Here is a 25,051-nt window from a genome sequence, read left to right on the forward strand (position 1 = left end):
CCACAAATTGTCAGTTCTCTTCAGCCTATTTATACGTTTATCAAAGTAAATATGACTGAAGAAACAATTGATATAAAATATATTCTGTCGTTAAAATGTAATTAACATGACGCAACACCTACACATGTCATGCATTCTTCCTGAAATAACTGAAATCGTCTTAAAGTAGCTACGTACACAAGTAAAACCGGATCCCAGCTGTGGGTAATGTTGATGAGATCCTTGAGTTGACAGGGTTAATTGATACAGGTACACAAGGATACACGGGTCCAGCAGTGGACAACAATAGGAGATCCGGGAGCTGTTACAACTACAGGACTTCTTGCCTCACGATAAGATGATAGGAAATGGGTGTCGACCTTTGATGGTGGCAATATTTTATATTGATATTAAAAATAATTTTCGAACCGAAGCGAGGGACGTTCGTTGCCAATCTTTGATCCCTTCACTCGCATAGGAAAACTTGTCATTTTGTTTGTTGCACACCCCTATTTGCGCTTCAGTTTACCTGTGGCCAAGCTGATCAGCTGACCAGCTGATCTCTGATTCCTTCATGCCATGCCTGCAGTCCAGTTTACCTCTGTTCAAAACAACTAACTGACAGCGTTTGCAAATTGGTTGTATGCCATGTTATTTTGCCATGATTTTATGTACAAGTGACCTTTTTCACCCGATCGACAGCGGTCTTTACTCGTATTTTAGCTTATTTCCACAGTAAATAGGTGACTTTTTCTCAATCGCGTTCTTACATTCTCTCGGTCCGCCATGTGTGTTTATGGTTCGTATGTGTTCGTGTGCCAGCACTCAGTTTTGACACGTAGGCAAAGACTAAAAGGATTGCTTGATGGATGTTATTATACGTGTTAACCGTATTCAAATAGTGGCAATAAACAGGAAGATAGCAACTGATACAGTTGTGTGAATTATATTTATTTTATTTTCAAATACCGAGCTATGTCTATCTGTGTACACGACGAAAGAAGTGAACAGTCAGGTTTCAGTTTACAGTTGAGAAAATTTGGATTTCGTTAATCTAATTTTCTCGGGTTAGTAATGTTTTAATGTGTTCAAAATTGTACATGTTGCTAAGAGATCTGTGTTCCCATGGCTTATACATGTATATTGTTTTTACTCTGATACTCCACTCCAAATGAATGAGTGAGTTCAGAGTTTAATTCACATCGGCAATATTTCAGCCATATAGTGACTAAAACAAGGTATAGATTTATAATGATTAAAATTATAAAAAATTATGATAAACACTTGTCAACGAAGGACAGTAAAACAACTACATTATCACAGATAGATATTCAAACCTTGTCATGAAATCTAAAACAGTTTGTTTACAGGGGACGATACAATATAAAAACGGGCTATAGGTAACCTACAGCTGAAGGTAGATGACCAAAGTATACTAGGCACCAAGGCGACTCCAAGACACTACAACTAATGTTTTAGAGGTAACGGATATTTGGACAGTTCCAAACTGGGCACACATCGCTTGAAAACCCCAGCATTTATAACAGTATTCTCAGTATCTGACATCGTACTTTTCCAGTGACTGGTCGCTTAGCGGCGGGAGATGTAGGTCACGGTGGACTTTGAACCACAATATCGAGAGAGACTATAACAATATCCACAGCCGACACCGCGGTGAGTACAAATTACGAATAACACCAACTGTTACTGTTATTGGGTACAGTGTATGTAGATACTCCTGTGTACATCCACATACCGCGACAACAGTATCGGAACGCCGGTCTTACAGCCTCAGCTGAAAGCCCAGCGTTTGTAGGTCAAGGTAAGGTATATGCTGAAAAAGTCTGTAAATCCAACCTGTCTACTGTTGTCTATTCCTCTAGATGTGTTTCTCCATCGTTATTTGGGAACGGCGCAATGTACAACGCACATGATGTTTTTGTGAAGAAGACAGAATAGTCTACTGAAATATCATGACGGGTTCAAATATAGGTCACCGATTTGGTAGCGTAATTTTCTTCACACTGGTTGCGTCCCTTTGTCCTGTCAACTGTTGGTTGCAGTTTCGCATATTCACATTATTTGATCCTTGAGCTGCCGGGACAATACCTGTGTAGACGGTTATGTGGCAGACACCAATTCGCGTCATGAGCTACATTTGTTGTGAATAGTTTTATATAATTTAGGAGCTTTTATGCTCAAGTATTTTAAGCTGTTCGGAGTTTCTCAACTGCTAAGCTTTTAGAATACTCTAAATGGGTTTAGAGTCAATGTGATGTCATCTCTATTAGATAATATTAACGTTCAAATGTTCATACAAGTGTATTTTATGGTATAATCTGGCAATAAGGATGTTACAAACTAGAGTGTTACAGCGCGTGTGTGTGTTATCTACTACCTGACTCCAGTCGGAATATAGATGAGACAGAATTCTTCGACACTCTCCTTCTAGATATTTCTGTTATTTGTGGCGAGTTTAGTAGCAGGCGTGGAGGCTTTGTGGAGGGTGTACATTTAGGCATTTAGATGGAGTCATATTCTTGCGTCAAAATATAAGTGGAATTGGAATTTTAGAGTTTGTAAGAAGTTGTCGGATTTAAAGCTTGATAACTTAAAGCATATTTACGTCGTGTAGCATATTCCTTTCGCAGATTTTTCAAAAGAGACGATCTTTGTTGTCAGTGATTTCGTTTATAAATGGAAATAGCATCCTTTACAAATTGGTAGTGTAACTAGTAGGGGAGGTAATAAGTTACGAACATGTTATAGTTTCAAGTTGGATTTTTGAAGTGAATATTGTTAATTGTTATGTCTCTATGAGAAAAGGACTAGCTTTGTTCAGATGTGTGGGGTCGAAGCTGGTGGTTACGTTGGTAGTCCTTTAGTTGACAAAAATGCTTTTTTGTAAATATTTTATTGAAAATGAATGTCATGATTTATTAAACCATCCTTTGAATGTTGATGACCGATTGCAAATGTGGAGGATGTTGAAAACACTTTATTCAGGCTTGTCCAGATGTGTCCTTTCTTAAGCCTAAAGCAAACTTGTATATATCTACTTAATGTAACTTTACCCTTTTTGTTGTCTTTCTAATATTCATATATTTTAGTTTGTATATATTTTGGCACAATTGTCTCTCATAATTCCGTACGGATTGTATCAACTTTGTATTGTGATAATGCGTTTTATGTACTTTGCTATTTTCTATCATGCTGAGGCGAGACTTGAATAATCTGTTGACGGCCTGTCATTGTCTCTTCTTTGTTCAAACCCAAGCTTTTTTCACTGGTCCGTTTAAACTGTGCATTTTTTTCATCCATCTTGCACTTGCAAATAATAAATGGAACGCAAAAACAAGTGAAATAAATTTCATTTTCTACTGCTTCTTTGAATGATGGAAAGATTTTTTTATTCCTTCCGTTTTCTCCCTTCATTCACATCTAGATATGATCAACTTATACCCTAAATCGTTGCATATAGGGCAAAGGGTGTAGTTACCTCCCTTGCAACATCTGCAGATAACCCAGTTTTAGACGTCCTTTTTATCACTGGCAACCCGTTTACAGCTACCAACTTAAATAAATTTCAACTAGAATCATCACTTTGGTTTCCACATGCGATAACATAGTACGCTGTCATAATCTGAAATCGTCTTTAAAGGGAGGAGACACCGGCTGTGTCAGTAATACGGAAGTCGGGAGCATTCGCCCCAGTGTAAAATGTTACCCATGTGATGATCAGCTCATTGTTTAACTGCCCTTCCCATTACAAAACGGCTGCAATATTTCCGAATATATGTAAGATTTCAATTGAGTAGCACCTTTGAAAAAACACCCTTTTATAATGCTGTATAGTTCATCTCACCACTGTAAGGTGTACAGTGGTAGCTGTCTAAACCGGCACTCATTGGGACTGGAGAAAAATCCGGTTTAGATAAAGTGCTGAATTGTAGAGCTGATGGTAACTTTTCAAACAATGGATGGGGTTGAGATTGTATGCCGGTGTTGACAACTTGCCGGATTGGAGAGATGCCACAGCATCCACTGTATGTCGAAATGAAATATCACATAATATATATCTTGCTATGTTGTATTACATTGCATGTTTCTGTGCCACATTGTGACAAGGACGTCATATTGGAGCTGTTTAAACTATAAACTGTTTGTTAAGACGAACATGTTGACGTCCATTTATCATAGTCCCGTTGCTCAGAACAGCATGTGTGTATACTACACATACATGTATTGTTTCAACTTACAGAATACCTGAAGTCGACATGCAGCTAAAGGATAAAGTAGTGTTCATCACTGGCGGTGCACAGGGAATCGGGAGGGGCGTGGCTGAAGCAGTGTTGAAGAAAGGTGCAAAGGTACGTCCAGTTCAAAAGGAGCACTTAATTGAAAGTATTATGTATGAGGTGAATGAGTGAGTGAGTGGGTGACTTTCGGGCAATATCACGACAGGGCACACCAGCAGCGGAACCGTGTATCTTCTCAAATTGATACCGTCCCAGAAGTTGGCAGAGCATAAATGCAACCGGAAATTCTGCTGGATGCAGATGCCACGGTCCTTAGAAACTGCATGAATTAAAGTAACAGTATAATCAAGTTGCAGTTTGTTTGGCATTCGGAATTCCCAGAATATAGATCAGATGTTCTCAGATCTTTAGACATTTTATTTCTGTTTCCGGTCAGGTTTGTCTGGCAGATGTCAAGAGGGATCAAGGGGAGGCAACTGCCAAGGAACTACAGGCTTCTAGTGGAGTGGATAATGTCTTCTATGTGAAGTGTGACGTGACGAATGCTGCTGAGTTTGAGGGTGAGATACCGACTTATAGTGACGTCAACACGCTAGAGCTATGTTTGCAGATGGGAATCGGTTTCAGCAACGTTAATGCCCTTATCTGGAGGCCCATGTTGACATAAAGTTGTATCCTTGATTGTGCTCGACCAGATGTCCAGCAAACATTGGGCAGTAAACTTACTTTGTAGAACCCGATAGCTACCAGTTGATATGGATGCTAAGCGTTTAACTTGACTATTATTGATGTGCTAGTGGGATTATTGATGGGTTTGTTAGATTATTATCCACGTTTGCGAAGAGCAAAATGAATTTCATATATGCCTCATGTTTGCAAGTTTCAAGTTTAATCCAGTTCCACTAAAGTGTAAAATATGTATCTGACGTTTCTGATAAGATTATGCTTAACCTCTTGGGCAGTCGATATTCAGCTTCCACACAGGGCATCGGACAAGTTGAATGTCAAATCTGTAAAGGTGGTTACAAACCTGATGTTCTTATACTGGTAAAAGATTGGAACATACCTGTTCAGTGCCTCCATTTGTCAAGCGCATATTCTGAACTGCTTCTGTTAACAAAATTAGAGACAGTTCATCTGGAACTCCTCAAGAATGTGCAGGTATGTTAGGTGTATGCTGTATTTTTGCGGCCACTAACAGTATTTTCGCATCAGTAACATGTGTCTGTTTATTATCATTTCCTTTAGTAATGTATCGCATAAGCCCCATCACTATCACCATCACAACAACCCGCGCGTTGTTTAATCAGACATTTGGGGTTTTTGGTTCGTTAAACACGACTTCGACTTTACTATTTATATCTATATGGGTTAATTTTTAATGAATATGTCCGTAAATGTATTTTTGTCTAGGCGCTTTCAAAGCTGCCGTCTCCAGATTTGGTCACGTTGATGTAATGTGCAACAATGCAGGCATCATGGATGAACGGATATGGGAAAAGCAGGTGGAAATTAACTTCGTAAGTAACCTTTGTCAGATGGGTATCCAGCGTATACAGTGCAAGTTGTCTAATCCGGCACTCATTGCAACTGAATAAATAATCCAGGTTAGACAATCTGCCGGATCGTAGAGCTGATGATAAATGTACAAGTCACGTATGGGACTGAGATTTTATGCCGGTGGTGACAACTTGCCCGATTGGACAAATGTCGGTTTTGACAGCTTCCACTGTATTATACATCCATTGATAGGACCAGAGAACTACTATGGGTTGTTGTGTGGTCAGTTTTAAATATTTGTAAGCCCTTGTGGCCTTCAGTTAATTATCTTGAATTTTTGTCAACTGGAATCTTTCCCTATTATTTGTTGCTATTTTATCGTTCGGGAGTCATCCGTGATCAACCATGTTACAATAACTATCAGTTTCACTTCCTGGTATTTCAGCGCTTTGTGCCTAGGAATGTCAACATCAGGTGAAAACAGATCTCTTCGCCATGGGCTTCGCTAATTGATTTTGTAGAAGCAGTCTGAAACTGTCGATAGAAAGTGTAGTCGATTTTGTTTTTATTGGTTTGACAAAATGGGTCTACAGATATCACCCTGAGCCTGTAGATTTTAAAGCCTGCAGGCAATTGTGGCCAACAGGCAATTTAAAGTATTGCAAACACTGATGCCAAGTATTGTATTTTTTGTGAACCTGGGAGCGCCAGTCCTCTCTCTGTCTTCTTTGCTCTCTGCGTTTAGACAGCTGTTGTGCGGGGCACCATGATGGCGCTGAATCACATGAGGAAGGATAAAGGGGGCAGAGGCGGCGTCATCATCAACACGGCGTCAATGGCAGGTATGAGGTGATCATTCTTGTCTGGTAATGTCCTGTCCATGAGGTTGAGGCCGATCTGTAAGTGACGGAATGGTTTTAAAGATATTGAAGGAAGAGGTGGAGGGGAAGGCGTAATCTTTGTTGCATTACTACATTAAGAACTGCTCTTAGCAGCAGGTATGTCGAGACAGCGAAGGGTTGGATGTTCAGGCTAGCTGCCTTGCATGTCATCCTATCCCGTATGCTCGTGATATCAGTAACTAGATCTTTGGCTCCAGTTTCGTGCAATACCACAATGACTCAGCTGGAGTATCAGGTTAAATAGAGAAAGTATATTTGTTATATAAAGTAAATCAAGAGCTGCCTGAACAAAACGGTTACTTGAAGAAACTTACACGAATTAAAAGTCTACTTTGGGTGGTATTTAGAAGTTGGTGTGATGAACAACAAGGAATGTTCTGTGGATATACATGTTCTATATTATTAAGTATTTATGTCAGTATTGCATATACTATATTCTTTCAGTATCGCATATCACTTGCTTTATAACGGTGTTAGAAGCTACACCGAAACGTCGCTCATATTTTAAAGAAGTTGTATATCCACAGAACTCTCCTTAATCATAATGAATTTCTTCTTTCGGTGTTCATTTAGCTATGATGCCAACGTACTGGGTCCCTGTTTATGGAGCCACCAAGAGCGCTGTTTATCACTTCACGTCGAGCTGGTCAGTAAGTGAATTTCAAACAATTCTTGGAATCAACATGTTGTGCCTTCATCTCGAGATATTCATCATCAGTGTGAATTTTGATATACACGAAACGAACCTGTCTTCTATCGGAATGAACAACGTTTTTTAACGTGTTGTCTCTACTAATGGTGATTGAACCAAACGAGTGTGCAAACGCAGTCTAGTGTAAATGTATAACGTATAATGTGTAGCACAAATTATTGCGTCTCAATCATTTCCAAATGCAATTAATTGTCGTATTAGTAAATAAATGACAACATTACTACAAAACTGAAGGGCAAAACTACACAATGTGTAGCTGTAGCTGTAGCTGTAGCTGTAGCTGTAGTATTGCTGATGTGACATTGTGTAAATGCCATCGTTTCTTCAGCATAACCCCACCGTGAAAGCTGCCGAAGTTCGACTGGCCAGTATCTGCCCCATGGGTGTTAAGACAGCTCTTATGGACTTGGATGACAACCAGATCATACAACAAGCACGCTTCTTGCACGCTATTGAACGTGCCAAGTATTGTCCGTAAGCACGTATTTATTTTACCTCAGAATGGACGAATCATCTTTGAAATGTTGTTGTGCACCAATGTAATCCCTTACCTTCTATGCTGTATCTTTCGGTTATCAAAAGAAATGACACAATCTTTTTAACAATAATTTTGAGAACGACTACAATAATGAAAGGTCTGTAGTGTCACCCCACCAGTATCATACGCACGTGTTTATGAGTTTACAAGTCGCTGGTAATTGTATCAGCATTTCATGAAGATGTGAGCGGTTTCTTTCTAACACGTCACAAACACATGCGAAGGTAAGTAAATGTAAACAGGACTATATTATTAGTTACGCGGCGTTTGGAAAGGGTGTACAGGACTTTAAGAAGCTTATTGAGCAACAATCAACGTTCTTCAAAATGCGGACGCCACACGTTGGTACATTGCTCGACTTATAGAGAGCTCAAATGATCTTGCTTGTCATACATCTTGTGGATATTGTTTTGTCTCTTTCTGAATATATCCATAGTCCAAATAAGAAACAGATATGGTTACTTCACTGCTATTTCCTATCCCTACCTACTGTGGGTAAATCATGGAATTCTTTATATAATTAAATTGATACCAAGTCATCGACGCAAGTGAAACACAATTTCTTTGACATTACTGTTTTGATTTTGCCAATCCAATGGGCGATTGTCTCCCATGACACAAAGAGATACAGTTAAAGAGGCAAGGAAAGAATGTTTCCCTCTTGCTATAACGCTTATTCCTATATTTTATTTTGATGCTTACTGTCATTACGTGAGTCATTTTACATTCTGTCAGTATCTTCAATGACAAATGCTGTCACTTATGATAAATTATCTAGATCAAAGTAGGTTTTTCTCATGTAGTTCTATCATTCCATTATATTAACATTTTGTCCTTAATTCACGTCTTGAATATGGTATGGCCATACAAGATTGTAGGGTTATAAATATCCTCACCATCCACAGACACTGGTGACAATTGTTTGTGTTGGAACTCTGGGGACCAGGCCAGCTATTCTCGAACGTTCGTAGCCCTATGAACTTCTTAGGCCCATTCGCAACACATTGGGTACAATCAAAGTTACGAAATCGTAGCGCTACGAACGTTTCGAGAATAAGGGCCCAGTTCCACAAATCGGTGTTAGCATAGGTGTTACGATCGTGCTGGCGTTCGTGTTGTCTAACTAATCTCTGAACTCGCATCAGCATCTTTATGTAACTTTGAGTTTGAACAATGGTAGTGTAATGTCTGTGTGTTCCAGGGTAGACCAATACAGCACACGTTCCTCAAAGTGACCGTCGCGGTACGATTGTCTTATGTTATCATATGAGTTACTATCATGTTAGCGGCACATACGTCTAAAGGAGCTCTGAACTGATGAAACATGTTAATGTAACATTGTAATAGTACTAGTGTGATGTCTGTGTGTTCCAGGGTGGACCTGGTGGTTAGCGCATTCCTAATGGCAATAGAGGACGACACCATCAACGGCACGGCCCTCACAGTCAGAGCTGATGAAGGTGTGGTGGAGATGAAGTTAAGCATGGTTCCGGCGAAATTATAGCTCGACATGATCGATATGAAATAATAGCCGAAAGTGTCCCTTCTTTGAAATTGTCATTTTTTAAATTAAATTTAATATGCAGATACTGTACATAAAGGAAAATGAGGAGCGTCTTAAAGTTTCCTCCAACCAGTAGTAGTATTGTGTTAAATTTACATCAATTACGCAGATCACACGAAACAGTTCACACGAAAGGAATGTATATGAAGATGGGTCCAAATCACAGGCAAATTACACTATAACTATGGAAGATATGAGTGATATTTTGTTAATAAAACAAATTAATACGTCTTGTTTTGTCTCCGCGTTTGGAAATACATGTGACATGTACATGTATATATTCAGTTTTGTTTTGACATGCCAGGAGATGAAGAGCTTCATCGAGGTGCAAGTGTCCTAAACACTGGACTCTTACAGATGAACGTTCTTCCTGCAACCTTAACAACGTTCATGTCACACGAGCTAGCACCAGGCGAAAGTGAAATCGGGTACTTTTCTTGTTGCTAGGCTCTGGGCGGTAGCCATGTGATAAAAGCGTTAGCTCGTCATGTTACATAGGCAGAATGTGTGAAGCCCATTTCTGGTATCACCCGTCTTTATATTGCTGGAATATCGCTTAAAACCGTACTATGGCGATGGCGTACAATGGACATTATTCGCTACGTTTGTAGATGTATACAATTTATATCTTACACTTATACCAGTTTTCAAATGATGTAGTTTGGCATGAAATGCATGCGGACCCGGTTTTTTTTCTAAATAACACATCATTGAATGATCCAGTCGATCTTAAACCTTGCAAGTGGATGTTTTGTGAAAAGGTGATTGAAGAACAAGCCTTTTCTCTTTTATCCTGACTGGCAACTTCATGTAATGTGAGCAGAATTGAGTGACCCCTAGCAACTATTTATAGTACAGATGCAATTCTTTTATCTGATTTGAAATCTTAGCAACTTTTAAAAAGCGGACTGAAATTTACTTGGAAAAAAACCTTACATTGATTTACAGAAACTGGACATATAGCACATATTGTTAATGAAAAACATACCAATCTTCTTCTTAAAAATATCATTAACTTGTACGCTGCCCTCGGCTACATGGCGGCGGTCTGTCGGTAATCGACAATAAACATTAAACAAAAATCGACAACAAACAATAAAAACTTTAAGTATTTTAAATACTTTAATAGCAGGTGGGACATGCTTGTTTACCAACCGTGGTAAAGGCTTGCTCTGTGAACGAAGAGATTTCTGACTGAGTTAGGGATAACTATATATTCCATGGTACTACATATAGTTGGGAGTATTTGTCATGAAATCATGTTAGTGAAACACTATTGCAAGCACCGTTGAACGAAACCACGTCTCAAATATTCATTAGTGAAAACTATTGCAAACACCGTTGAACCAAACCACATCTGAAATACTCAGGCCTGGACGCAACTCTTCAAATTATTGAACTTCCTTTACTCAGAATTTCTTCTATTACGGCTAAGTTTTGCTTGGAATAGCATTCTCACCAAGCATGGTACTCGAAATCAATTCAAATATTCAGACTGTGAGTCCAAGGTATCTCTGTCAATCTAATGAAAGGCCCCTGGTGTTCTTGGTCGCCATAACTACAGTTCAAGCTACTTGATACGTGAATTAATATCTTATTCAGTTATTACTATCTCAAGTTTCGTAAGTAGGAGCTAAGTGCGATGCTTCTGAAAAAGGGGGTACGAGGGATCAGTTCATTCAAATCGCAACAGATAATGCATATCAATCTCAGAACATGGATTAACACATACCCATGATGTTTCTGCCAATCGGGTGACTGTTTGCCAAGCTTGCCGTGCTGTTGATGTGATAAAAAGGGATGGATTCATATGGCCTTTATCAAGCAATTCGTCCACAATTTAATGATTCAAATTGTTTGATGTCTTGAGCAATTTATGTATAATATAAAGTGAATCGCTAGGTTGTATCATTCTCAGTATTGAGTTATGTCATCCCCATGGCTTTGATCATACTGAATCCCAGACTTAAGCCTGTATTTGCAACCACAGTGTGTTTGTGAGCGGTCAGACAAAGAAGTTCAATGTCGGTACTCATTTCAACAAACCACACATGTAACATTCACCAGTGTCAAGTAATCTACAGATTCAATACACTCTTCTTTTGGTACACCTAAACCTAGTGTCATTGACAAATTCCCAGAGAGCAGAGGCACCATTTAGTTTCTTAATTCAACTCTTACTGGCTTTGGAGATAGCTGTTGCAAGTATACTAGCATGCACAAAGCCAAAGCTGTAGACTACACCCACCCACCCTGCCCAGGAAACATTAAATAGACATTTTAACATCTTATAATAGCACTGGGCCCTTACTCATAACATGACTGCTCTCTCTTCTGTTTAAAGTTATGAATGAATATCCGGGGTGGATGCAGCTTTTTGAGAAAGGTGTGTGTGTGTGTGTGTATGTGCGTGCGTGCGTGCGTGCGTGCGTGTGAGTGTATGTTTCAGACAATGGACACTTTCCTTTTTTATGATTGGACTCCTTCAAAACAGGCTGAAACACACGCATACACACACAGTTATTTATATTTATTTATTTTACTCATTGCATAACAAAACTGCAGCTATATCTTGGACTGGAGTGGGATAGGGTATATTCAGTTTTTTTATATATGATAGTCATGTGATATTCCATATCCAGTAGATAACCCGCCAATGTTCCGAAGCGCACTCACCTTGGTTAGCATCACTCAGATGTTGCCATACCATGACTATTGTTATAATACTGTTGAAGATCAATGTCTGTAACATCACCATGATCCGTCCGATGCAAAACTGAATGATTGATATTGATGTTAGAGTGAAATTATATGTGTCAAATAAATAAAAATAATAAATATATTCTTCGTTATTATTTTGAAAGCACACTCATTGTTAAGAATACACGACTGAATTAAGCAGTCATGCGTTGCATCAAATGTATTAGATTTTTTTAATTAATAATTATAGAATGTGGTAACAACCATTTTCTAGTTACTATTACTGGGCATCCAGTTTATTTCAAGCATACAACAGGAGAATATGGGGCGTTGTTTTGGTGACGCATGGCTTGCCAGTTCTAACCATCCGTTCTCGAATTTATTCTACAGCCGCCCAGCAGTGTTGACCGCCAAGCGGGAGTGATTGCCAGGGTCAGTGTCTGAGCGTAATCGCAGCAGGTCCCGGGAACCGGGATGGTTTGAAGCATCTTTGATTGCATGTTTGATTGCATGTTTGATTCCTTTGGGTGCGGTTCGTAGATGATATCAGGGATCGTTCCTATTTTCACTTTCTGTTTATCACCATAAATCGTTCGAGCCCAGCGACTCTAACACAAAACATTTGCTGATCGACAAGGAAGGGAACGTTCTTGACATTCATCTGTAAAAGCATGCATTTAGAATGTACGACTTCAGTTACCCGTAAAGATTCGGGTTAGAACTGATCTACGGCAATCCATTCTTGGCGACTTTCTGGGTCGCATGGTCAGGTTCGTTGTGAAATGTCATTGTTTCCCAGTGGCGTAGATTGATGCTCTTTCTGTCGATCACTTAACTGGTCCAACTCGATCATTCACAGACCACCCCCATACTGTTAGAATATTACTGAGTGCGGCGTTAAACAACAAACCCTCCCACCAACCAACCACTCACCAACCACTCACCAACCAACCAACACGTCTTGTGGTTTTCCGTTGAGGAAACAACTAATTTGATAAAGGAATTATATTTTGTCCGTTTAAGACACTAAAATAATACAACTATTACCTTTTACCACTACACGAACGAGTCGTGGAAGGACGCTATCGTCAGCCAGAAACAAATACGCCAATATGATGGCACAAATGATGCCCAGTATGGACCAGGTAGGTCACAAATAACAGAAACATATGCCTTCATATTTTACCACACAAATCGGTAACCAGACAAACGTTGTGTAAATGAAGATAAGCATGTTGTTTGTATATGTATAAAGACCTCAATCATATATATAACAGCGGTTTCTGAGTAATCGGCTCTGACATCATGAACATCGATTTATGTAACTGGAATACGATGACATTCATCACCAAGACAACGGGCTTGACGACCCTATCTCATCAATCGCCTGTTACAACGATCATGGGTTGATGAAGACCAATATTAACTAGGTCAATCAATTCTTGTAACCCTTATGTGGAATGAAAAACATATTTATTCAAAAGCGAGAATGCACGGTCGCATTTTTTACCATCTTGACAAGGATTCCACATACAGTTTCAGATATTATGATATATATTATGGATATCATTCATATCAGGTCGTTTACTCCGACACGATGCCTCTCAGTGTGGAGACCTCAGATGTTCAAAAAACGATAGTGATGTCTGGTCTCAGTCAGAAGTTGTCTTCTGACATGATTCCGCTTGAGTTCTGTACCGCCTCGAGTCAGAACTGCGTATCTTCTCGAAGGATTATCGTTCCAGAACAAAGATATATCTGAAGTAAATTCTCGTGGTAGTAGATGCCATGGCGTTCAGAGACTGCTTGAAGTATAACAACAATATTATCACGTTGCACTTTGTTTGGCATTCGGAATTTCCAAAGTATACTTGTTTTCAAGATAAAGAGATTTTCTCAGATCACATCAGATGTGACGTGATTAATGTTACTAAGTTTGAGGGTGGGATACTAACTAGTGACATCACCATGCTAGTATTACAATAGGTACAGGTGTCGGGTTCGCTTCTCCTAATGGTACATCTTGCAATCCCATTTGTAGCGTTATGAGACTTTTACCAGAGTTGGTCTGATGTTTTCCTATTAATATTCTGCGTTGAAATTAATGTTTGGTTATGAAACTATGTTGAGTTAAATTGAAACATGCTGTAATTGAGTGTAATTGAGTGAGTGAGTAAGTTTGGGTTTATGCCGCTTTCAACAATATTCCAGTAACATCACTGTTGAGGCACCAGAAATGGACTTCTCTCATTCAACCTATGTGCGGATTTGAACCGGGGTCTATGGCTTAACGAGCCAACGCTTTAACCAGTAGGCCACCCCACCGCCCCTGTACTTGATACATCTACACAAGGACCTCCTGCCACAAGAAAAATATGATTTACTGAAGTTGTGATTTTGTGATAATGTTGAAACAATATGGTGAAATGTGATATCAGAAATACAACAACACCCTTAAGTGTGAAAGGTCAATGTTTGAGTTGGGGAACAGTTATATTTCACTGCAGTGACAAAAATGGGATATGTTACTGCAGTGGAAATATCATTTTGCCGGAACTTCTTCGTGGGTCAACACATTTTTCTGCCTACATGAACAGAAGAAAAAAATAATACAATAATTTCCAGTGTGAACATATACACTTCATCATACGTATTTGACTCGCAAACGTGGACATCGGATGATTAACCCTCAAAGTGTACAGCAGTGTCCGTTCACGCCTCTAGTCAAGGTAACCTCTGTTCATCACAACTGAGTTACGTGCTGACAGAGTTCAATGTTGTCACATCTTGTGTACAAGTGTTTTTATTTAGTTCCATCGCCAGCGGTCTCTACTTACATTACACGGTAAATAGATGACTTCTGCTCAATGACGTTTTTATTTCCTTTCTGTCCACCGGTTCTTTGGGTGTGTTTGTGGTTCATACAAATTCGTGCACCAGCACCGAGATTTGACGTTTAGGCTGAGACCTAAAGGATCGTTTGATGTATATTATTGTTAGTGATGATCTTATTCAAACAGTGACAACAGTTAGATAGATAGCAATCGATATAGGTACATGTTGTCTTGATTTATGTTATTTTTTCGAATACCAGACTTGATCTTACCGTCACGTAAAACACCTCCTTGACTCCACTGGTCAATGCCGCTTTAACAGTAGAACTCGTATGCTTCTCTCGTAAAATATATTTTGTATAAACCAGCGAATGCCGGTAGGATACATGGCATTCTGTACATGTGTCAAAGTATGACTTCATGCGGTTGTTAGCAATATGCTACGCGGTTGAGAGTTTAGCGGTTACCGTGCCAGCGGGTAAAAATTTGTCATCTTCCTGGATGCTGTCACAGAACAATCTTTGCTAAGGTAAACCTCAACTTCCATTCTTTTACATTGCGCTACGGTTAACTTGACGATTTACGATCACCATAGTGCATTGTGAAAGGAGGCCCTGTTCCTAGAGGTGATACGGAAACTTGTTAAAGCGTCACTGGATTAACTATACTCTTCAAAACAAGAAACTTGACATCCTGCTTTGGATATAAATTACTGAGAGCATATAGCCGATTAAAGCATAACATCAAAGGTCTGTTACATGAAATTATTACTTGTTAAATTTCAAAACCCCGATTATCCAGAAACTGTTTGGGAAAACCACTGAGGGTGTAGAGGCCAAAATATTGATTTCATTTATTTCACTTTAAGTGGCTCAACTGATTTACTACGTAAAGAATTTAATTATTATTTCCATAATTTCAATTTCACTGTTTCAAATGCACCATTATACTGTTATATTAATTAGTAGTGAGGGTTAGAAGTTTATTTTCATTTCATATTCTTGAATGCTGCATTCCTTGTATGTCAACCTAAATGGGAAAGGAGATAATTTGACGATGTGGGTTGTGGCAAGCACATGTGGACCCAGACATGACACATGTGAAGTGTACAATAATGGTAAGCCACATATTATTCATTTATTAGACATGTTCATTGGTGAAAGGTATCATCTTAACTTGTACAAAACATAATAATAATAATTTCATACTAAAAGTACTTTATGGTTCAACTTCTTTATTATACAAGGTCACAACGTTTCGAGACAGATTCTAGTCTCTTCTTCAGGTGAAGTGAGGGTAAAACTAAAGGGTTGCAGTATATATACACATAACAGTAGACTGATAACAATGGGTAGCAAGATATACAGGTTTCTATTGATTGATGTACAGGCTTCGATTGATGGATGTACTGGCTTCAACTTATGTACAGGCTTCAACTGATTGGTGTGCAGGCTTGTGTTGATTAGGTTAACGAGTTACAGGTAAAGATGTTTGGATAAAGGTTAGTCACTGAGGATAAGGTGGTTCCATGCATTGGGTAAGTAAACACCTCCGTCTCTGTTGATTGAGGGATTGTTCCGCTTGATTGCAATGGCTTCTAGGAGCTTCCGTCTTTTTTAGTCATTGGCGTTCCTAACTAATGTCCTGGTGTTGTCCCAAACAATCTTGTGATTGGGGCTGTGCATGATGTGTTCACATACAGCAGACTTCTGATCCAAATTTTGAACTGATGTTTTGTGTTCTTTTAACCTGATAGCCAGTGGTCGACCAGTTTCACCAATATATGTCTCTTTACAACTGCATTGGATCTGGTAGATGCATCCTGCTAGGGTGTTGCATTTAGGTGTTGTTGGCTCACGTCCATTAGCTGATAGTAGCGTTTTCAGGTTGGTGTCGCTACGGAAGGTGACGTCTATTCCTGTTGTTTTCTTGATGAGACGGCTGATGCGATGACTTATCTGGCCATGGTATGGTATGTTAATTCTGATGGGGGAAGGTTCTGGTTTAGTTGACTTGGGAGTTTCTTTCAGGGTCTTGGTGATGGTGTTGCTGACTAGATGGGGTGGGTACTCGTTAAGGTCTTGGAAGGTTGATTTCAGGTGTTTTAATTCGCTGTGGAGGCTGTCCGGGCTGCAGACCGCTTTTGCTCTTCGTGCCAGGGTAGCTACTATGCCTTTCTTGATCTGGGGATGATGGTTGGACTGGTGATGAATATACTGATCCGTATGTGTTGGTTTACGGTAAACACTGGTGGCAATGGATTGTTGGCGTCGGTGGAGAAGAATGTCCAGCAAGGGAAGCTGTTGGTGTGTCGACCCTCACTTCACCTGAAGAAGAGACTAGAATCTGTCTCGAAACGTTGTGATCTTGTATAATAAAGAAGATGAACCATAAAGCACTTTTAGTTTGATTCCTCCAACTTCTAAATGCCTTTGAAACAACTTAATAATTTCATAATTTAGGTTTTATTGCTGTTTTGGACTTAACTTATTGAAAATGGTTTTGACTTCAAAATTTGTTCACAAGTGGGGTTTTGTTTTGGCCTAAAGTTGGTGTTAAAGATTTTTTAAATATTACGCTTGCTATTTGTGCAATGTAATTGAGTTATTGGTTTTGCACACTTTATTTATGAAAGTGTTCAACTTTTTGTTCTATAATCTACATTGTCATAGGTATATGATATGATGTCAGGATGTTGTTGCTCAGTGACTTTAGTGAAGGAAAATAATAGCCATATACTTAATTATATTCTTTTGTTTTGTTACAGTCAATCTAATGTTGAAACTTAGACTCAAGAATAAAAGAAGAACAGGAATATTTTTTGGTTATCAACATAGCATTGACATTACTTGACTTAAGAACTGGATCAAGAAAACATGACAGATAAAATAGGAAAAAAGACAAGACAAAGAAAGTTAACTGATAAGGGTATGTCATATGCAACTGAAACAAACGTGAAGCGGATAGAAGGTATTTTCCGCCAACTTGAAAGAGATTTTGACCACATCAACCTAGTAATTGCTACTGGGGTTGTGACTAAGAGCCCAATTGAGGAATGCATCTTGGATTTTCTTATATAACACCCTGTATGATATTAGAGAAGAGTATAGACAATTATTAAAAGAACCTGAGTTATCTAATTTTGAAGAAGAGTGCAGGTGTCAAGATAAAACCCTTTCAAGCATTAAAATAGCAATTGAGCAGTTTTTGTGAGGTATGGATCCATCCAAAGGCAGAGTGAATATTCTTTGTATCACAGTCATTCTAGTAGAAGGTCTGGCTCTGGTGGAACTGGCCTGCCACCTTTGGCCAGTACTATTTCTTCATCAATCCTACTTGAAAGACAGAGACAAGCAGAACTTCAGGCTAAAGTGAAAGCCCTCAAAGAAAAACAAAAACTTAATCAAGCTAAACTAGAAATTAAGATGAAGGAGGAGGAGCTGGAGTTAAGAACACAATTAGAAATTTCTGAGGCCAAGTCAAAGGAATTGGATATCTACAACAATGAACAAGATAAGAATTCTGACAGAAAGTATGTAACGCTTGAGAAATGTAGTATGGATCATGAAAGCCAGATTTCTGAAACTCATAAACATCATGCCATACGAGAGGACACATCAATGCAAAGAGCTGAAGAGGCTAGTCGTAGTCCAAGAGCATCTTCCTTTACTTCCTATGAAAAGCCATCTGATAACATGTTGGTGTCAGTGGTCCAACAACTTCGTAAACCAGTGCCAGACATCCAAAAGTTTCAAGGAAATCCCCTTGAATTCCAAAAGTTCACGAGGCAATTTCAAACAAAGAGAATAAGTAACTCAAATTCTGAAGATGAGCTCAAGTGTTATCTTCAGCAGTTTACTCAAAAGTTTTGGTTACTTGGACGCAAGCAGTGGCTACAAAGCTGCTATGGCTGAGCTTGAAGTAAGATATGGCAATCAAGAAACCATCGCAAATGCTCTAATAAAAAGGGCTATGTGCTAGCCAAACATGAAAGCAGATAATGCAAAAGCTTTGGACGAATATGCTGTATTCCTGAACGAGTGCCAGAATGCTGTGACAAGTTTGCATTCAGTAAAAGTGCTGGAATATCCTGACAATATATGGAAACTTGTGATGAAGCTACCATTTCACTGTCAGGAGAAATGGAGAAGCATCGTTTTACAAATTCGTCTCTCTGGATCAACCATAGAATTTGCTAACCTTGTGCAGTTTGTCCGTACAGAAGCGCAAAAGGCCATGGATCCAATGTATGGAAAAGAAGCCATGCGACCAGATGACAAGACACAAGCTCACAGGAGAGTTTCAACTAAACGTAGTACGAGAAAGGTTCAGTCCAAGCTAACATTCGGAACTGACTTGATAAATGCAAGCAAAATGGCAGCAGATTACAATATCCATCAATCGTCCAGGTTTGATGTCAATAATCAAAAGCCATGTGACTTCTGTGCTAAAGATGGGCATTTCATTGACTCATGCAAGACTTTGGCTTCCAAACCACATATTGATCGTTTGAACTTTCTCAAATGCAAGGGTCTGTGTTTTCATTGTTTTCAACAGGGCCACCGCAGCAAGGAATGTCAGATGAATGTCATCTGTAAGTACTGCAAAGGTAATCACTCAACACTGTTGCACACTGATTCAAAGACAAGCCTAAAAAGTGTAAGTGCATGTACAGGTCAAGCTGATGAAGATATGGAGGCAGTAGAGGAGAATGTACATTTGCTGTAATTCCTGTGAAAGTAACATTCAAATATACACTGAAAGTGATATCGACTTATGCGTTCCTGGATCCCGAAAGTACCACCTCCTTCTGCTCAGAATCCCTGATGAATAAGCTTGGATGCAATGGAAAGTCAAATAAGGTTGAAATAACTATAGATACACTTGGAGAACCTCATACTTCCTTTGTTCATGTCATCTCAGGTTTAAAGGTTCATGATATGGATCTAAAGAATACCATTGTCCTTCCTACAGTGTATTCCAGGAGCAGTATCCCAGTAACAAACAGACATATTCCAACTAATGCTGATGTTGCACAGTGGTCTCACCTTGATGGAATTACTGTACCTCAACTTGAAGAATCTGGAGTTGATCTTTTGATAGGTACAAATGCCCCAGATGCTTACTCTCCATTTGAAGTCAAATTTGGACCTCAGGGAAGCCCTCACGCAACAAGGACACGATTGGGATGGATTTTATGGAAAATTGTCAGACCTTCACAGGAAGTAGAAAAGCAACATTTACCACCTATGAGAACAGACGTTGTAAGTGTCAGAAATATTGAGGAAATAAGTGAACTGAATAGTTTGGTAAGGAAGAGTATAAACTTTGACTTCCCTGAAAGATCCATTGACGACAAACCAGAAATGTCGCAAGAGGACAAAAGATTTCTCGACAAGGTTTCTGAGTCTGTCTCCTTGCAAGAAGGTGAATATTACATTAACCTGCCTTTGAAGTGTCCCAATATACAAATGCCCAACGGCAGTGTGCAAGCTCTAAAACGCTTAGATAGTCGAAAGTTTTTGACCGATTTAAAGTTTCGTGATGACTATACAACCTTCATGGAATACATATTGTAACGCCTCCGAGCCTGGGGCGTCAGTAAATGAGAGACCAAGTCAGGATTTAACAACAAATGTAAACTTTTAATAAATATTCAGAAGTGGTCCTTTCTTACAGTATGTTTGCACTTGATATCAGAGGTATGACATGTCAGGATTCCTAATAATTCTCATAACAACTTACTTCAATGGACCAATAATGCAAATAAAATACTAATAATATCCTATATTAGCAATTGAATTTCCCAAGGAGAATGATATATATAATAGTGTATTCACCTATATAAATATTCCTGTTTAGTCCTTTTAATATTCTATGAATTTGTGTTCGGGCCTAAAGGTATCGACAAGATCAGCTATCACACAAGGAGTGCCTCTGAGGAGGTCTGATCAAGTCCCTGTTCGAAATTCGCGCCGAGCTTATATAGATTCCTGACATGTCATGTGACTTGATATTAGCCAATCAGAATCCACGTAGATGACTGGCTTGTTTACACTGGAAATAAACAAATCAAATTTACAACAATACAAATGCACATGAGGTTGTCCTCACAAGGACAATTATGGTATGATTTGTTTTATGATAGACAGTAACATTACAAAACGGACAAGCAAAATGTTTATTGAGCCGATGCCGTGACATGACGGTAATGATGACCTCACATACGTAAGGTAAATACATCAGCGTGTGATATACGCGCTAATACCGAAAGGTAAGTAACAACCTAAGTGTGTCATTTTAATAGGCTTCGAGGTAACATTACATTTAACAGGCTGTGCATTAGATTTTATTAAATGATTTGTCCCAGTTTCTAGTTAACTAATCGGCGTATTCCATTAACTGGTCACAGACAGCATTTACGATTCTTTCACATAAGTTTATGCACTTAGCTCTCAACGAGTATCCAGCGTAACAATCCACGTGACAGTGTATTAGTTTAGTATTCCATAATTTTACCTTCACTTCCGTGATGTCACTTCCACTGATATCACGTCCGCAGCTATACGTCACGTCCGTTCATATCTATGCTGCATGCTCTCTCACAAGGTAGCCCATTTTGCTTTTGCTCACAAATTTTTTTCTGCTCCCCGTGTAATTTTGGCAAATCGTTTAAAATTCTGAATTAACTTTACATTTAATTTACATTTCCTTTCACTTGGTACGATTTGTTTTTGCATTCTTCCTTGATTTAACGAATTTTTTAAAACTTGCTTTCATTGACAACTACTCGAGATGCCTCCAAAACGTAAGGCAGCTGCCAATCACACCGTGGTAGGGGATGCTAAATCAAGGAGGAAGCAGGGAAAGGGGCTTGCGTTTCTGGTGTTGTCCCCGGGAGCGCAGCCCCTCAGGCCATACAGCCTTCAACGTCCACACCACGGGAGGTCCCCCTGGGAAACGACAGCGCTGACATGTCACCCCAGCTGGAGCCAAACTTCATTGCCACGATGGCTCCATCATCATCTAACCAAGGTAGGCCTTTCTTCGAAAATATTAATATATCGCCGGAATTGTTGATGACAAATTGTACTACGCCTGTGGTTGATTTGCAGCTAACCCAGGTAGCACAAGGTCAACATGTTTCCAACCCGGGCACCCTGGATAGTGCAAGGGCACTGGTTGGCCAACTGGAATTTAGGGCGGAGACCATAAGTTTCCATCCTAAGCAGGCCGTGAAGGAAAACATTCACCGGGGGGAATTCATAGACATGAGATCCCTGTTGCCCTCTGAGACTCAGGCAGCGCAGGAGAGCCCCATTTTCACAATGGAATTGGATACTTCAGGGCAAATAGTTTTCAAACCCAAGCAGCAGGCTACCCGTCAAGTGACTATTGGGTCCTGGACATCTGCGTTCCTGATTTATATGAGCGTGGCAGAATGACACCAACAAAATACAGCAAATGCTATCGTACATGGAGGCGATCAGCGGTGCCGCTGCAACGTTTGGCGGGGACTGCTGGTCTCAGTACGATGTGCAGTTTCATCAGAAAATGGAGAGGGATCCATCCCACTCATGGGGTGCCTTAGACGGACAGCTGTGGCTGCAACTAATGCTCCCCACCCAAAAACAACAAGCATTCCGGTGTATAGGAATTCCAACTATACACAGCAACGCATGTCGTCCGAAGTTTGTCGGAATTTTAACCATGGTGCTTGCGATAGGGGTCAGATGTGCCGTTTTGCACACTGGTGCTTGGCATGTAATGTCGGAGGACATGGCGCTTCATCTTGTTTTCGTGCCAGATGGAGCGCAGTCCCCACACAATCCATCAAGCGGCAACCCACTACGACAAGCAGAGCTCCTTCACATGGCTCGAACTCCAATTAATGTAAATAGGTTGTGCAACCCAGCAGCGGCTCACTTATTACAGCAAAGTTTCAGGAAGGGTTTTAGTTTGAACTATGCAGGGCCACGGGTCGCTAGGGATGCAGCCAATCTTAAATCTGGTAGGGAAAAGCCACTAATTGTGGACCAAATCTATCACATCCTCAGGACGCGTCAGTTAATGATTACATACCACAGGAAGCATGTACGGTTCAGTACACCAGTTTTGATCAGGCAGTGGCCATGATCCAGAGTTTGGGCAAGGATGCTTACATGTCGAAGCTTGACATCAAATCGGCCTTTCGGCACGTCATCCAATCACACCAGAGCTTCTAACTCGCATCGTGCAACTCCTCCCCACGGTATGTAAATCATCTTATGAAGCTTCTCTCTTTTCAGCGGTGTATCTGCTGATATTCTTTGTTTTTTTTCAGGGTGAGTGAAGTAGTCGCGGGTTCCAGCAGTGACTCGTCACAGCGTGCATTTTTGCTGAATGACATTTCTTTTGTTAGTGATCAATCCCACGTGGAGGTGCTTTTACGGGTATCCAAAACAGACCAATGTGGCCGCGGCACACACATATCGTCATTCAGGTGCTGCCTCGGTCCATATTATGCCCTGTCAAAGCATTGTTGCGTTTTTTTGGCAGTGCATCCACGTACAGATGGGTATTTCTTTATCCATATTAATTCAGCTCCTTTAACAAGATTTCAGTTTCAGGCAGTGCTCAGGAAGACACTAACGGCTGCAAACGAACACATCACAACTAACCTTTACTCTTCTCATTCATTTCGGATAGGGGCGGCAACCACAACAGTGAAACAAGGAATTCCAGCAGCGCAGATTCAGGAATTTGGCGGCTGGAGATCTAATGCCTACCGGGTGTATATCCGTATTCCGCAGCTAAAACACATGAGTCTAATTGTAGTAATTATGGGTTGCAGGACCATCGTGGGTGATCGGTTCCAGCTATATGGCGAGGCTACAGCGACACCTTGGCCGCAGCGAAGTAGCCTGGGCCTCGCCGGGGGTGTCATCTGGTCAGCCGGGTGGGGTGGGGGGTGGGGGGGCTCAGGTGGTCAGACCTGCGCAACAGGGTGGATGGTCTTATAAGGGTGAGGGGCCCACGCAGGTCGTTTAGTTTGATTCATCTCGGAGCCAACGACCTGTGTGAGGTCCAATATTGGGCCACGTGCGGGTCTGTTGGCATGGTGCCGACGGGACAAAACTCCAAATTGGCTTAAAAAGGGGGAGTGCCTGCTGTCTCCGCGGGAGGAAGTACAAAAGTTTCCAATGCCTTATCAGCCTGCTTTTCCTGCCTGCTGTCTCCGCGGGAGGAAGTACAACCTATGCTTTGTCCGTCTGCTTGTACACGGCGGAGCGTTGCTAACAGCTAAAATATATATCTGGTCCCGTCGGCGCCATCCACACCGCACTCATTGTCATCCACACATTCGTGTTGTGTAGTCTTTCATCGCAGTTACATACGGTGCCTAAGGTACGTTTATCAGCCTCATATTACCTAAGATAAAGGTCTGCATATAAGCTCATGCCAAAAAGTTTGGTTCAAACTTGCACAACAGTGATTTAAAGGACCAGATTTTCTGTGGAGACAAAGAGTTGAATGGCCCCTTTCTCCTGACTTATGTGTCACTGTACCCGATGAGGACCCAGAAGCCAAGCACTCGGTAAGTTTTGTAGTAACTTGCCAATCCCAAGATGTGTTGGACAGACTGCTGAATCATTATTCAAGCTGGCTACGCCTCCGAAAGGCTGTTCCATGGATCATCTTAACTATAAGGGAGCTAGAAAGAAAGATGAAAGAAAGGAAATTGTTTTTCAAGGCCGATATTGACAGTGTTAGTAATGAGGGATGCAAAAGATGCACTTATTCGTTATGTGCAGGGCCAGCACTTCAGGAAAGAGATTGAAGTTTTGAACAGACAAGAAAACCAGGTTAACAATAGAAGAAGGGTCAGTAAATCTTGTCCTTTGTACAAGTTAGATCCCTTCATTCACAATGGAATCATAACGGTCGGTGGACGTCTTCAAAGAGCTGCGATTCAACATGATTCTAAACATCCAGTTGTGATACCCAAAACCTCTCCTTTGTCAAATTTGCCAATCAAGGATGCTCACGTAGCTGTAGGTCATATGGGAAGAAATGCTATACT

At 40.2% G+C, this 25,051-nt stretch overlaps 2 protein-coding genes across 4 annotated transcripts in view; one reads left to right on the forward strand and one right to left on the reverse strand.

The window, feature by feature from the left end:
- Positions 1 to 25,051, reverse strand: part of LOC137277762 (F-box/WD repeat-containing protein 5-like) — a 424,418-nt gene that overhangs the window by 390,071 nt on the left and 9,296 nt on the right. The window lies entirely within an intron of this gene.
- Positions 1,387 to 9,684, forward strand: LOC137277768 (15-hydroxyprostaglandin dehydrogenase [NAD(+)]-like). Of its 3 annotated transcripts, none has more exons than XM_067809689.1 (8): positions 1,387 to 1,653; positions 4,241 to 4,349; positions 4,675 to 4,798; positions 5,652 to 5,758; positions 6,484 to 6,580; positions 7,214 to 7,290; positions 7,681 to 7,826; positions 9,265 to 9,684. In XM_067809689.1, exons 2-8 carry the CDS (start codon positions 4,257 to 4,259, stop codon positions 9,392 to 9,394), a joined length of 774 nt encoding a protein of 257 aa, XP_067665790.1. In that variant the 5' UTR covers positions 1,387 to 1,653; positions 4,241 to 4,256; the 3' UTR covers positions 9,395 to 9,684. The 3 variants fall into 3 exon arrangements, with proteins under 3 accessions (XP_067665790.1, XP_067665792.1, XP_067665791.1); XM_067809691.1 differs by having other exon boundaries at positions 1,402 to 1,460; XM_067809690.1 differs by lacking the exon at positions 1,387 to 1,653 and adding an exon at positions 1,670 to 1,801.

Source organism: Haliotis asinina, chromosome 3 (assembly GCF_037392515.1).
Source record: "Haliotis asinina isolate JCU_RB_2024 chromosome 3, JCU_Hal_asi_v2, whole genome shotgun sequence".
NCBI lineage: Eukaryota > Metazoa > Mollusca > Gastropoda > Lepetellida > Haliotidae > Haliotis > Haliotis asinina.

Excerpts from the sequence above, each read along its gene's own strand:
- LOC137277768 (XM_067809689.1), top strand. The coding sequence starts at position 4,257 with ATGCAGCTAAAGGATAAAGTAGTGTTCATCACTGGCGGTGCACAGGGA. Across the intron at positions 5,759-6,483 it reads AGCAGGTGGAAATTAACTTC|ACAGCTGTTGTGCGGGGCAC; the intron begins GTAAGTAACCTT and ends CTCTGCGTTTAG. Across the intron at positions 7,291-7,680 it reads ACTTCACGTCGAGCTGGTCA|CATAACCCCACCGTGAAAGC; the intron begins GTAAGTGAATTT and ends TCGTTTCTTCAG.